Here is a 14,696-nt window from a genome sequence, read left to right as displayed (position 1 = left end):
AGGACACAATCCTGAGCAATGTGCTTTAGGAGGACCCTGCTTGAGCAGGGAGGTTGGTCAAGATGACCTCCAGTGGTCCCTTTCACCCTTAGCTTTCTGCAAAATGAAATGACAAATTGATTTATTCATTGCTATAGAACATAAAATTGTATTGAGAGCACTCAGATTTCAAGAGTGTGTTTAAAAAAAATCTTCAAACTTCATTTGGCTTTGTTCTGTCAGATTTAGTTTGTTCATTTGGTCTTTCCCTGTGTACCAGTTGTTTAATGTCTTTGTTTGCTGCTGCTTTGTATTTCACCAGCCTCTGTGCAGTCTGCATCTCTATTGTCTTACACCTTTGAAGGCTAGCCTGCATTTGCTACCATGTTTAAAGTAAAAGAACAAGTGTGTTCCTTCAGTAGATAAAAAAATCAATTCTGCTATCTCAAGCTAAATTTAAAACTGTGTTGTGATTTTTGCTTAATATTATGAAACTGAGGTGGTGATGTTTGGGAGTGTGTGTGGTAGGGAAAGAAGGATGTGTCATGGGCATTTGGAGATATGGACTTAATGAAATAGCTGCCCTTGGCAGTTTGTAATTTGAAGTATGCATGAAACTGCTTTCATGCCATAGGAGTGAAAAGGGACTGATCTGATTCTGATTTTTGGAAGATTTTTAGGAGAAAGCTGGTGAGATATAAGTCTGTTCACCTCACAGCAGGCATAACAATAAATTTCTTCTAGTAAGCACACAAGTAAATGCAGAACGGAGGAGGAAGATGGACACTGCACTGCTTGCAAAAGGGAGTGATACTTAACAAATATTACCAAGCTCTTAAAAAATACCAGAAAGTGTGAACATTAAACTCGTCTGGATAGTTCCAATTGTCTGGATGAAGCCAGACTAATTCTGTTTGCCTGTGTTTCAGGTAGTGGTTGCCAGTTTCAGACAGTCCCTTGGTTTTCTCTGTTGGCCACTGTCCTGCTATGAAGCCTGGACCTCTGAGCTCATGCTATTTAACTTGTTTGAAGATACAGAACCAAGTATCAAAAAAATTAGTAGTTAAATAACTGAAAGTTTTTGGAGACTGGCACAGATGTATTAAAGTTACTGTTTTCACATAAGTGTGTTGTGGATTCTGTAGCTATTTCAGGGCCGTTACTAGGAATCCTGTAGATTGAAATTACTAGATAATTACAAGTCAGTTTGTTTAAATCTATGTTTTAATGCCTAATTATCTCCTTAATTTGTGTTGAAGGCATAAAATGTATGTATGTGTATGAACTTTCCCTTCCTCAGATTGCATTTCTTCTAATTGTTTCAAATCTTGGATAAGATGAAACCTCAGTGATTCTGAGGATGTTTATGTGACAGAAATTAAAGACTGTAAATCACATTTGGTGCATTGCTTTGCTGTGGAGGATAGAGATAAAGCAAGAAATGAAAATCATTAATGATATTCTGGCAGTTGAATTTTGTGATACTATCACTCATATGCCCAGAAGATAAGATAGACAACTCTTTGTTCTTGATTAGGTCTTAGATTTTGTTGTGGTTTTAGTTTTTTGTGTAGTATACAGTCTGGCTTGTTTACTCTTGGAGGTGGGTGATGAAGAGCTCTGTTTTGTCCTGTGAGTGTTGCTACTGTTCATAATCTGATATCAAGGATTCTACCTGAAGAAGGTTCTTTCAGATTGCCACTTGGACACTATCCATTATTAAGATTAGGTAGACACAGTGAGGCTGCAGGTATCTGTTTAACAGGGGCGTATTGTGCTCATTTCAGATGCTTCAGGATAGATTCATGAGCTACCAAGATCAGTGTTTTTATTACCTACAATTTAGATCAATGACTTGGCATCTCTTTGGTAAGTTTCATTTAATAGGTGTTATTCGAATCACAGAATCTCTTGAGAGAGACTTTCCATTCAGTGCTTGCTACATGTATCCAAGATTGTTTCCTCTAATTTATATTTTTGATCCTCTAGAATGTATCTTGGAAAAGCATAGGTTATATTTTAGAAAGGTAGGGGAAGACTACTGACAGATGTTACTGCCATGGAGGTAACATTTCACTGCCTTAATGTAGAGTGAAAATGGCCACTAAGAACCAGTCTCTAAATCCCCAAACACAGGAAAGATGCAGTAAGCCAGTTTAGTAAAACTCTAAAGGTGCTTGTGGTTGTCCAAGTAATGATTCCAAGCTCTTGTTTGGATCGTGGTTTTTTATTCAGCTTCATAATATGTTTACCAAGAAATTATTGGTGCAACCCCCTTATCTATGAAGAAAATGAGAGTAGAGGAAGAATTTTTGTCCAAGTAACTTTAGAGGTTAGTGAAATGAAAGAATGAAACCTAGGTCTTACAAAAACTCTACAAACGTTTTGTATTAGTGCCCAAGACTTCTTACATGTGAGGTTGGAGGGTAAAGTTACTTGAAGCAGTAAGTTCTCATGGATTCATTTTTAAAATCTAGGTTATTCTTCCTCTCTTTCCTATGTTGAGGCTTCTGTCACTACTTTTGTTGCCTACCTCAGTTTTGCCTGTTTTTTTATGAGTAGTGACATCTTAGCATAAAACTTGGGTTTGTATGTTGCACACAAGGTGATCCAGAAGTCTTTCTTGATAAAAGTGAAGCTTTGTTTAGAATTAGGCAAAATAGACTATACACTATAGGTCTGCTTTTGTGCAATTGGAATTAAAGCAACAATTCTTTACCTTCAAACTATTCAGGATGCACTGTGGTGTTGAATGTGGGGTTTGATGTTTCCTGTCAACAGTAGTTGCATGTAGTGCCAAGACATACTAAAATGTATAATCTAGTTTAAAAAAGGTTAATATGCTGCAACTTTAAATGCTAAAATACCTTAATTTCCTTAATTTTTATGGTAGTGTTTCTTCTGTAAAAGAAAATAAATTTTCTTGTGAGTTTGCAGTGGTACCATGCAGATGTAGGCAGGCTTCATGTAGCTCTGTAGGAGTAGGCAGATGTGGGATGGTATTCCTGAAGCTCTGGCATTTTATCACAAATCATGCTAATAGATATGAAAGGCACACTACTTATTTCAGTATCTGTGTTGTGATCACTTGAGATATAGTATGATGCCTGCTTTTCTATGTAAATTTCTTTAGGCAAACTGGAGATTAGACTACGATGCATATCTGAGTACGTTTTTTCTAAATTCTGTTGTGGACCTTTGGTATTGTGTCCAAGAAAGGGAAGACCAATGTTTCAGGCAGAGTAAATAGACAAATATTTGTATGTGTATTTTGTGGTTTTATCTAAGAAAAATACCTCTGTATGTGGTTTGTGTATGGTAGACCATACAGCAAAATAAGGAAACAGCCACTGCTTCTCTTAAACCTGGTTGTCATATGCAACCTGTTAATAATATACTTTTAATGTATAGCTGATTGGATTGGGAGAAACTTTGTGAAGAGGTTAGTAGGATTTGTTTAATAAACATGACATGACTGTACTAGATTTGTTTTACATCTGTCTTTGAAAAATAAAAGTGAAAAATTTGAGGGGAAAAAAGTGTTTTAAAAATATTGGAAGGCACAAGAACTGTATATTTTGGTGGATTCCAAATGACTTTAAGTAGTGTAATTCCATAAACTTAATGTCTGTGCTTATGGTGGAGGAAGCATTTTGTAAACCTGGTTGTTTAAGGCCTGTTGGCAGTTTTTGGAAAGGCACAATGCAGAATACGTATAATGGAGGGATGAATTACGATGAAAGGATACCTGTTATTCATGGTGTTATTTTTTTCTCTGTACTGAATTGGTTTTACAGGTGGCATCTTCTTGTATCTCCAAGCAGGTGTGTTCTACTCTAAATTGTAAAATGCTTTTAGAGCTGAACAGTTAAAAGGGACTTACAACATACACAGACTATAAAATGAAGGTGGTATATTGTGTAATAATGGATCAGTTACTGTCTTGAAGACTGCAAGCAGGAATTATGGATGTTCTTAAATGTGAATTAAAGGAGATTATTTTTTAATAATTTCTCTTAACTAATTATCTGAGTAATTCATCTTGTGAATTATGTTACCTCCAAAATACAACTTCTCGCTGTTTAATCAAAAACTTCTGTCACTTGGGGCTTCTTGAAGAAAAATGACTTAACAGATATTACCCATGATACTTCCTCTTGAGATTCTTCTGCAAGTTCTTGGCTTCAGTGGTGTAACTCATTTGACAGTAACACTGGTACTGCTACAGTGATGTAAATGTTTCTCAAAAGACCAGAGAGTTGTAGCTCTGAAGGAGAACGTGTATGATGGGACCTGTTCCAAAACATGTTGGCTTTTTCTTCTCATCCTTGCCTTACTATTAGAAAATGGTTTTTGGCTCGTGTTTGATTCTCATAACATATGATCTGAGTCACTCACAAGAATTTGGTCTTTCCTAGGGCACTTTAATGATGAAAACTCATCTCTTTTATAGAGAGGATTTATTTAATTGCAAGACATTGTAGTAGTTCAATCAGTCATGTTGATGATCTTTTGTATTAATTCCAACTTTCTTATGGGCTAATTAAAACTCCTTGCTTTTGTTATCTCCATAAGGTATCCTGTTTATTTTTATTCTAGGTTATTTGCTTTCTAGAAGAGAGGGTCAAGCAGGATCCCCTGAAAAACCGTTGTCTGATCTGGGTCGTCTCTCCTACTTGGCTTATTGGAAAAGTGTCATATTGGAATACCTGAACTGCCACCATGAAAAACAAATCAGCATCAAAGGAATGAGCCGAGCTACTGGAATGTGTCCACACGATATTGCCACAACCCTACAGCAACATAGCATGATAGATAAAAGAGAAGACAGGTGAGTGAATCTTGTAAAAAAATTTAAAAACGGAGACGAAACATTCTCTACTTACAAAACAGTTGATGTGGAAAATGTCTGTGTAAAAGTTTGACTTTAAAATGAGTGATAACCATCTTATTGTAGAAGTCAGTGTGGGGGGGTCGTACATACAGAGCTTTTCTTCCTGGGGATATTTTGGATGCTCTTTCATGTTAATGGTTATTAGAAATATGTGGCCAGCTCAAAACATTTTCAGTTAAGAGTTTTGTTTCATTCAGTATAACCTTCCCTAAGTGTTCCCAGCTCTTGCTGTGCAAATATTTCGCTTTGAATACCAGTAAGAGAAAAAAAACGGTGTTTGTGGGTGGCAGTCGCTCTTTCCACACCTCCTCTTTCAATCATTGCTGAATTCATGTAAACCATGGGATCAGATCAGCTCTACACAAAGTGCTCCTGCTCAAGGTACTGGTAGTACAAGTTTCTATTTAATGTCATTATCAATGTTCAAAGTCAGTGCACCGAGAAGGTGAGTTCCTGTATTGTGAATATCTTCTTTCTTCATGCTCTTGATGGGTATTTAGAACTTCTCTGGGTTGTTGTTCTTGCTTGGTCTGTTTCTTTCCATAAAATGTCTTAAATGGCTTTCAATGGTATTTGTGTTTCTGAAGATGATCTTCATTCTTTCTGGATATTCCAATCATAGAAACTTAATAATTAAGCAAAGCTGCCTTACAAACACTGGCCTGCCAAAACAGTAAAATTAAAATCAGAAAAAGTTCAGCCTCAGTAATTTTTATGTGACCCAGCACTAGTATTCAGAAGTAGTAATTTTTGAACCAGTAAGAATGCAAGTCTTCAAAAAGGAGATTGGTTTACAAGGTGGTGTATGAGAGTAGTAAGAGGAGTGCTGGCATTGCCTTAAACCTCTTCTGGAGTACTTAGTTATGGACAGCCTGAGGACAAATGTACTTTAAGGGAAATTTTTTGCATATGTAGTGAAGTAGAAGTTTGTCACAATTCTGGAAAAGGGTTCTCGATCTGATTTCTTATTTTAAATCTTGTTTTTCACTGACAGAATGTTGTTACTTCACCAACCTGATTTTTAAAGTGCTTGAACTGCTAGCTAATCCTTGTTGTTCAGATAGCTCTTTGTAACAGGGGAGTTTGATGGGATATGTGCTAATATATTAGCATACCGTGCTATTTTATTATTCTTTACCTACTTTTGAAATGCCACTTCATAGTAATTGGAAAGTCATATTTCATTAGCGCAGGACTAAAGTGTATTTTTTTGCTTCGTTAGAAAACCTGTGGTTTTGTCTTCAGCTGTAACATTATGACTTTCTCACTCTTGACTTGATGATCCACAGAGTTTTCTATCTATGTTTGTATGTAATATTAAAATTAGAAATTGTTCTGACAGTGATTGAAGTGCCAACACTAAACCTCTTGAATTAGGTTTAGGGTAGTCAACTATAAAACCTTGACTTTGTTCTCTGTTGCCCTAGTGATGGTTAGTATTGAGCTTTCACTTCATAAACTGTTGTTCCTTCACTTCCTCTCAGTAAACAGTCAGTGGTGTAGGGATGTTAGCACTGTGTGTAAGCTGGTATTTTTAGTTTGATGGATCCTTTCATTTGCCCATATTTTTTCACAGGTTGTTTTGCAAAAGGATGTCAACTATAGAAAGGCTGTTCCATGTGATCCCTTTCTAAATTACATTACTGTTTATTTGATTGTAGATTTGTAATTATTAGAAGGGAAAAGCTGATTTCAAGTCATATGGAGAAACTGAAAGCAAATCCACGTATCAATGAAGTAGATCCTGAAAGCTTGAGATGGACTCCTTTGTTAGTTTCTAATGCTGCGGTTTCTGAAGAAGAGAGGGAAGCAGAAAAGGAGGTAATATCAGAGATATCTTCCGAATTTCTCTTCCTTTGGCTTTCATAACTCTGAATATTCAACATTAGATTGTCTTAAATAGAGCAGATTTAGCTTTGACCACTACATATTGCTATTGTGATGCAGAATTTTTGGAAGATTTGCAGCAACACATGGTAACTTTGGGGGGATGCATATGAAAACTTAAAATGTGAATCGCTTGTCATGGAGCTGTATTTATCACTCTTGAGGTAGTCAAAGAGCATGTAATCAGATCAAATTTGGTGCAGAGCTCAGGGGCTGCACTTTCAATCGATTCTTTGTGTTCTCAACTTGCTCAAAGTGATCCAGTCAGTGGGCATGTAATGTAGTGCTAAAGGACTTAAATCAATTCGCTGCATCATTAACAGTGCTAAATATCCCATGAAATGCAATCTTCTTTGGTTTGTTATCTGTTAACTGTTGTAAAGGAACAACTAGATGATTCAGCTGAAATGTTGTTGCTAGGTTAGCTAGCAGTGCTAATCAGGGTTGACTTATTTTAACTATTTAGCTGAATGTAAAGGATATGGCAAAGTAAATGCTGTTTCAGTGACCTGTTATTTTAACCTCAACCCTTCAGGCTGAGCGTCTTATGGAACAAGCTAGCTGCTGGGAAAAGGAAGAGCAAGAAATATTCTCCACAAGAACTAATAGTAGGCAATCACCTGCAAAAGTACAATCTAAAAATAAATATTTGCGATCTCCAGAAAGTGTGGCCGTGGTGGGGGAGCGAGGGCAATGCACAGAACAATCTAAGGAAAGCAGTGAGGAGGATGGCGGGGATGAGAATCAACAGAGCTCGCCTCCCCGGCTGACGAAGCCCCAGTCGCTGGCCATGAAGAGAAAGGTGTGTTCCTTCAGTGCTTCGGTTCAAAGTCATTTGTCTCTGATTTCAGTCAAATAGTTACCATCAAAATAACAACCTAGTTTTTTGCAAACATTTATTAGACTATTTTAATCCTTTAAGTGTTATTTGGACACTTAACTACTTCTCTCTTTTCTGCACTCCATCCAGTTTTTGTCTTTCGGATTTTTCACAGATCTATAAAATACTAGTGACATAAAAGAAAAAAAATCAGAATTTTCTGTTAATTTTTAAACTAGAGATTGCCCTCTGGTGTTTGGCATTGGTATTTGTTCAATATCTTAATGGTTCTTTCTTTTTTTGTATTAAGATGGAGTCCAGCTTGTGGGGTTTGTCTTTTTATGGTTTTTTTTTTAATATAGGAGCACCTAAAAGGGGAATACTGTTTTTGAAAAGAAATGTTGTTAAAACAAACGGGTTTTTTAAAATTCATATTTTTCTACTTTAAACATTAAATTCTGGTTGCTGCTATGTTCTGCCATGCACTAATTTCTTAATTTCCTTAAAAAATCAACTCTTTGAGTTGCTTAAATTAGTAATCTTAAGAATCCCAAAGTTTTAAAGCACTCACCTTAGCCTTTGTATTTAGGTGTCTCTGGTGAGAATTAGGAAATTGGATTGTCTCTTTGGTTATACTTTGTGAGCTTAGTTTCAAGTAACCATAAATCTCTGAGAATGTATAATAATAGAAAAACAAAATTTTGAATAGTTTTTTTTATAGCAGCCAACTGTAGGATGCTTGAGGTGCACTTCTTCGATGTTATCTCTTTTTCTGTGTACATACTTATTTCTAAAAATAGCAGAAACCTGAAATGTTGAAGAGTAAGCTTTGGTACTTGTGAAGGTTGTTGTGGAATTATAAATCTACAGAGGAGAAATGTGTAAGTACAATTTATGTAACAGTGCTATGAATGCTATTTGACGGAAGAAGGTAAAAGACACTACAATATGAAGAAAATTCTAGTCTTCGTTTTCACTTACAGAAAGGTTTGTATACATAACTATTTTAACTGTTTAGACATTTTACTTTTGGATTCTGTCTACATTTGAATTTGATGCCACATAAGGTGTTTTTTGAATGAGTAAATCGATTATTGTAAACTCACTCTACAAAAATTTATGTCCAGAATCAGTTAATGAACAGGAATGTAGGAAGAGTTTGATTTGTGGAATTATTTTTCAGAGACCTTTCATACTGAAAAAGAAAAGGGGCCGTAAACGCAGAAGGATAAATAGCAGTGTTACAACAGAGACAATTTCTGAAACTACCGAGGTGCTGAATGAGCCATTTGATAACTCTGATGAAGAGCGTCCCATGCCACAGCTGGAGCCCACCTGTGAGATGGATGGAGAAGACGATGACTTGAAGCCTGTGATTAGAAAAGCTTTTGAGTATCAGCCTGGGCAGCAGAAACAGGAGGAAGAAGAGCAGAACAAGGAGGAGAAAGATACTCATTGTTACAGGCGTGATGAAAATTGTACAGGTAAACTTAAAATGTTCTCATATCTTCACAAAAATAATTTTGTTGGGTTGCCTTCAAAAGAAATATTTTTGTCATGCATCTGGAAATTTTAAATGAGATGTATTTAGCTGTTGTTATTATTAAAATAATTTGCTTTTTGTGTTCAGGAAACAAATCTTACCCAGCCTGAGGCATTGAAGTTCTTGTCATATTGTCAAAAACAACTTCTATGTCCCTACAGCAGGGCATTTCATACTCAACAGTGCAAAGGGTATCACTGGAATATTGTCCAATATAGTTTTTGTGTCAGTGGTAAAGGATACAAGCAAAAAGTAACATTTGATTTATACAAATATCTTTCTATTCAGTATTGTTGGTAATTCAGTGAAATGTTTTGTGCTTCTGTAGCATAATATATCCTCAGCACCAGTATCCTGTTTTATTTCCCCACAAAAGAGACAGTTTTAACTGTGTCCTTTCAAAGCTGCTTTTCTAGTTTGATTTCAAGGATATTTCCTGTCAGAAAAGTTAATGGATGGATAGTTAAACTACTCATGAGCTGTTCTGAATGTACACTCTTCCCTTGACCTCCTGGCCCTCAAATTATGCTTATGAGTTTTAATTCCAAAATTAATAACTAGACTCTCAGGTCTATGTATTTTCTCTAAGAAGCCAGTAGCTACTACTTCAGTGTTTTTGTAATTGCATGGGAAGTTCCATCCTTGCAATCCTCAGTTGAGGGATCGTGGGCTGATTTCTATTTCAAACAGCTCTTGTGTGATGTGGTACATTATAATATTACCACTTTTTCCAGCTTCTCAAGAGAAACTATTTAAACTAGTAGTAGCAAGTTCCAGCTCTGTCCCAGTGGTCAGGTTTGCACTGTTTTAATTAGAATGATGTTTTTTATTTGCCCATGGACCATGTCATCACAATGCAGAAGTATCACAGAAGCCATTACACTCTCAAGTGCAACATGTTATGTCTTGATAATTTTCCTTTTTTCTGGAGTAATGTGTAAGTGGTATCTGGGGAGAAAGGAAAGATGTGAATGTGTTTAGGTCCTTTTTTTTAGTCACTGGATTAGTTTAGTGTTCTGATGCACTCTGTGTGTAATTTTAATTATCTTTTGCCTTCTATCATCTCTTGTGAACCATGTCATGAGATGTTGCCCGTGAGAAAGTACTAGAATGAACCACCTTTGTTCAGTATTGGTATTAAAGCATGATTATATATTTTTATGGCTTGTCCTCCAGAATGGTCAAAGAGGAAACTCAAGACTTTCATGTCATTACTGTCAAAAAAGATGAATGTGTGTTAGATCAATGTCTATATAAAGTGAAGGAATACTTGTATTCTAAAACCGAAGGTGGAAAGTCAAATATTTGGACAGTATTTGCTTTAGTTTACATGTCCTGTCATTTAAATCTCTGGGATTTTTCTAATGTATAAATGGTGGTTCCGATAGTGTCTGTTAAAAGACCACCAAACCATAACATATCTGTGTAGTGTGTTTGAGCTGTAGATACTGCATTGTTCTACTGTGTTTTGAGACCTGTTTATAACTCTTGTTTCATGCTTTCTTAATACATTTTGAGTTTATAAATTATTTTCAAGTTTATATTGGAAAATATTGATTAGTCTGCAAGCTAAGACTTTTTTTTTTTTTTTTGTCTCTATTACCTCCCAAAGATAATACAGAGGATGTAGCTGTGTTGGAAGAAAGCACTAAAGACAATCTTGAACCTTTAAAGAGTAAGCAGGGTTGGCCCAAAGGAGTTAAACGTGGTCCATCTAAATGGAGACAAAGCAAAGAAAGAAAACCTGGCTTTAAGCTTAATTTGTACACTCCACCTGAGACTCCCATGGAGCCTGACTATCAGGTGCTGGTGGAAGAACAGAAGGAAGTAGCTGAAGACAAGCCCTGTTCAGTTCCTGCCGTTACAGAGGAAGCTGTTAAAGAACCAGCTGAAGCACTGCCACCACCAGATAATGAGGTGAAAGAAGTAGAACCTGAACCTCTGCATCCACCCAGTGAACCCTTTGAAAAACAAGAAAATGATACTATGAAAGCTGGGGAGGAAGAAAGGAGCATTGAGGAAGATGGAATCAATTCAAAAGATCAAGAAAAAGACAAAGCAGAAGAAGCTTTTGTGCAGAAGGAGGAGTCTGTGCATTTGGATGATCAGGAGGAAGAGGAGGAGGAGGATGAAGAACCGTCTCACAATGAGGATCATGATGCAGATGATGAAGATGATAGTCACATGGGTTCAACAGAAGTGGAGAAAGAGGAATTGCCTGGTGAAGCTTTCAAAGAAATGCTGGAAACTCAGCAATCTTTTTTAGACGTAAATGTTCAAACTGGTAATTCAAATCAAGAGGAGTTAATGGATTGTGGTGTTGACCTTGCAGCTGATGAGTGTGCAAGTGACCAGAAAGAACTTGCTACAGATTCAGACCCAGTGCCTGAATCTGATGATGATCATGCAGACAACAACCAGGACCAAAAAGCTGGTGAAGAATTACATTCCGATTTCAAGGGAGAAAGTACTGAGACCATGGAGATTGACTCAGAGACCGTTCAGGCAGTACAGTCTCTAACCCAAGAAACAAGTGAACATGAAGATACATTTCAGGACTGTGCAGAGACTCAAGAGGCTTGTAGAAGTTTGCAGAACTATGCCCACAACGACCAAAGTCCCCAGATGACCACACTGGATGACTGTCAGCAGTCTGACCACAGCAGCCCAGTTTCATCTGTGCACTCTCATCCCAGCCAGTCAGTTCGTTCTGTTAATAGTCCAAATGTTGCTCCTTTAGAGAACAGCTATGCTCAGATCAGCCCAGATCAAAGTGCCATTTCTGTGCCATCTCTGCAGAACATGGAGACCAGCCCAATGATGGATGTTCCCTCAGTTTCTGATCATTCACAGCAAGTTGTAGATAGTGGGTTTAGTGACTTAGGAAGTATCGAGAGCACAACAGAAAACTATGAAAACCCAAGCAGTTACGATTCTACGATGGGCAGTAGTATCTGTGGAAACAACTCTTCTCAAAACAGTTGCTCATACAGCAGCCTTACGTCTAGTAACCTAACACAGAGTAGCTGTGCAGTGACCCAGCAGATATCTAACATTAATGGAAGCTGCAGTATGATGCAACAAGCAAACATCAATTCTCCTCCCACTTGTAATGTAAAATCTCCCCAAGGTTGTGTTGTTGAAAGGCCTCCGAGCGGTAACCAACAGTTATCCCAGTGCAGCATGGCTGCTAATTTCACTCCACCTATGCAGTTGACTGAAATCCCCGAGACTAGCAATGCCAACATTGGATTATATGAAAGAATGGGGCAGAGTGAATTCGGAGCAGGGCATTACTCACAGCCATCTGCCACCTTCAGCCTTGCTAAACTGCAACAGTTAACTAATACGCTTATGGATCATTCTTTGCCTTACAGCCATTCAGCTGCTGTAACTTCCTATGCAAACAGTGCCTCTTTGTCTGCCCCCTTAAGTAACACAGGGCTTGTTCAGCTTTCCCAGTCTCCACATGCTGTTCCCGGAGGACCCCAAGCACAGGCTACCATGACCCCTCCCCCCAACCTTACTCCTCCTCCCATGAATTTGCCACCTCCCCTTTTGCAGCGTAATATGACTTCATCGAATATTGGAATATCCCACACCCAAAGACTGCAGACTCAGATGGCCAGCAAAGGTCATGTCTCTGTAAGAACCAAATCCACACCTCTGCCACCTGCTGCTGCAGCCCATCAGCCCCAAATTTATGGGCGAGCTTCACAGACTGTGGCCATGCAAGGGCCCGCACGGACCTTAACGATGCAGCGTGGCATGAACATGAGTGTAAATTTGATGCCAGCCCCTGCTTATAATGTCAATTCAGTGAACATGAATATGAATACCCTTAATGCTATGAATGGTTACAGTATGTCCCAGCCAATGATGAATAGTGGGTATCACAGTAATCATGGGTATATGAATCAAACCCCTCAGTACCCGATGCAGATGCAGATGGGAATGATGGGAACTCAGCCATATGCACAGCAGCCAATGCAGACAGCACCCCACAGTAACATGATGTACACTCCTCCGGGCCACCACGGCTACATGAACACAGGCATGTCCAAACAGTCTCTCAATGGATCCTACATGAGAAGGTAGGCCCGTGGGAGAGACGCTACCAAACTGGCGTATGGGATTGATCTGCACAAATACCTTTGGAGAGTACGATTTCAAAACCAGCAATTGGTGTGAATGCAAAAACATTTGTTGGCACCATTTAAAAGCTGTATGCAGCAGAAAGCCTTATACAAGTTTTTCTTTATTTCATGCTTTGTTGGGTTTTTTTCTTTTTTTTTTTCCTTTGGTTTTGTTTTGTTCCATTTTGGGTTTTTTTGTTTATTTTTTGAACATTGTGAGATTTAACTTCTCTTTGGAGGGAATTAGGTGGTTTTACATTTTTTGTTTATTTCATTGAGCTTGAAGTTCTCTGGAAAGGAAGAACTCTTTCTATGAACTGCAATTACACAGCAGCTGATGGTTCAGAGCCATTTTATGTGCCTGCTCCCATTAAAAATGTGGATAAATAGACTCCAAAACTATCAGACAGTACTGGATCATGAGCTTTTTCTCTCTCCTTTCCCCACATGTAAATGCCTTTTAGCAGTTCTTTTATTGTATTATTTTGTTTCTGAAGGTGACACTTCTGCATGCCGCTAATGTCTTTGTTAGTGACAGTGCATTTTGTAGTACTGTACAAGTGTTGTGCTTAACAGTAAGCCATTTCTTAATTTTTTTGCCTTGATTAGGTTACCCTAGTTTGAGGGGTAAAAAAACCAGAACTATATTTTTGTTAATTATAAATCTTGTAAAAATAATAAAAAAAAGCTGCAAAAGCTATTCACATTTTGGTTAGTTCAAAGGGTTTTATTGCTGTATGTTTAGTGTAAAGTTGAGACTCTTTTCCATTTTTGTGACCAGTTTCTTTGGGGCTGGGTAGGAAAAAAGGCAGCTTTCTGTTTTATAAAAACTTATGTTTTTTTGTTGATTGAAACATCTCAGTGTTTATTTGTCAAGTTTTGAAACATTTTCGTATATGTCCAAATACTTGGCAGGATTTAAAAAAAAAAGTAGTGAATTTGGTGTAAAGTTGCTATTTTATGGAAATGCCTCTAACTTTACATTTTCATTCCATCTGTAGATTTTTCTATCTTTATAAAATATTGGAGTTATTTTTTAAGGGAAAAAATAGAGCAGTAGCGTGTGAATAGCGCAAACTAAGCTTACAGATCGCATGTAAAAAGGCAAAAGTTATTTGTGTCTGTTTATATTGCTTCCTTTTTTGTAGCCTTTGTACCTGTACAGAGTGACTGTAAGGGCCGAACAGAAGAGGCTTGATACATGTAAAAATAGGACCCAGTGACACTCTTGTATTTATCTGTTATCTTTTTAGTCAGTCACTTAAAAAAATACCCACAAAAGACCCGCCCAAGCAACAAAAATAAAAACTGCAAAAAACTACACCCCCCTCCCCCAAGCTGTACATTTTAACATAAAATAAATTATGATGAGCCATTTTTAGCCTCTTGTGTCTTGTCATAGTTTGATGTTGCATGGGAATTACCTCCTGAAACAGT

General features: G+C 37.5%; 1 protein-coding gene across 1 annotated transcript in view; it reads left to right on the top strand.

Moving 5' to 3' along the window:
* KAT6B (lysine acetyltransferase 6B) overlaps positions 1-14,634 on the top strand; it is a 106,915-nt gene extending 92,281 nt beyond the window's left edge. Inside the window, exons 13-17 of the mRNA XM_041473720.1 lie at positions 4,579-4,810; positions 6,535-6,694; positions 7,296-7,562; positions 8,764-9,064; positions 10,736-14,634. Of these exons, the coding sequence (XP_041329654.1) occupies positions 4,579-4,810; positions 6,535-6,694; positions 7,296-7,562; positions 8,764-9,064; positions 10,736-13,221 (3,446 nt within the window). The 3' untranslated portion in view covers positions 13,222-14,634. The remainder of the gene's footprint in view (positions 1-4,578; positions 4,811-6,534; positions 6,695-7,295; positions 7,563-8,763; positions 9,065-10,735) is intronic.
* Positions 14,635-14,696: the final 62 nt, after the last annotated feature.

This window comes from Pyrgilauda ruficollis, unplaced genomic scaffold (genome assembly GCF_017590135.1).
Source record: "Pyrgilauda ruficollis isolate IOZ18807 unplaced genomic scaffold, ASM1759013v1 scaffold11, whole genome shotgun sequence".
In the NCBI taxonomy this organism is placed as follows: domain Eukaryota; kingdom Metazoa; phylum Chordata; class Aves; order Passeriformes; family Passeridae; genus Pyrgilauda; species Pyrgilauda ruficollis.
This window is presented reverse-complemented; position numbering and strand designations above follow the sequence as displayed.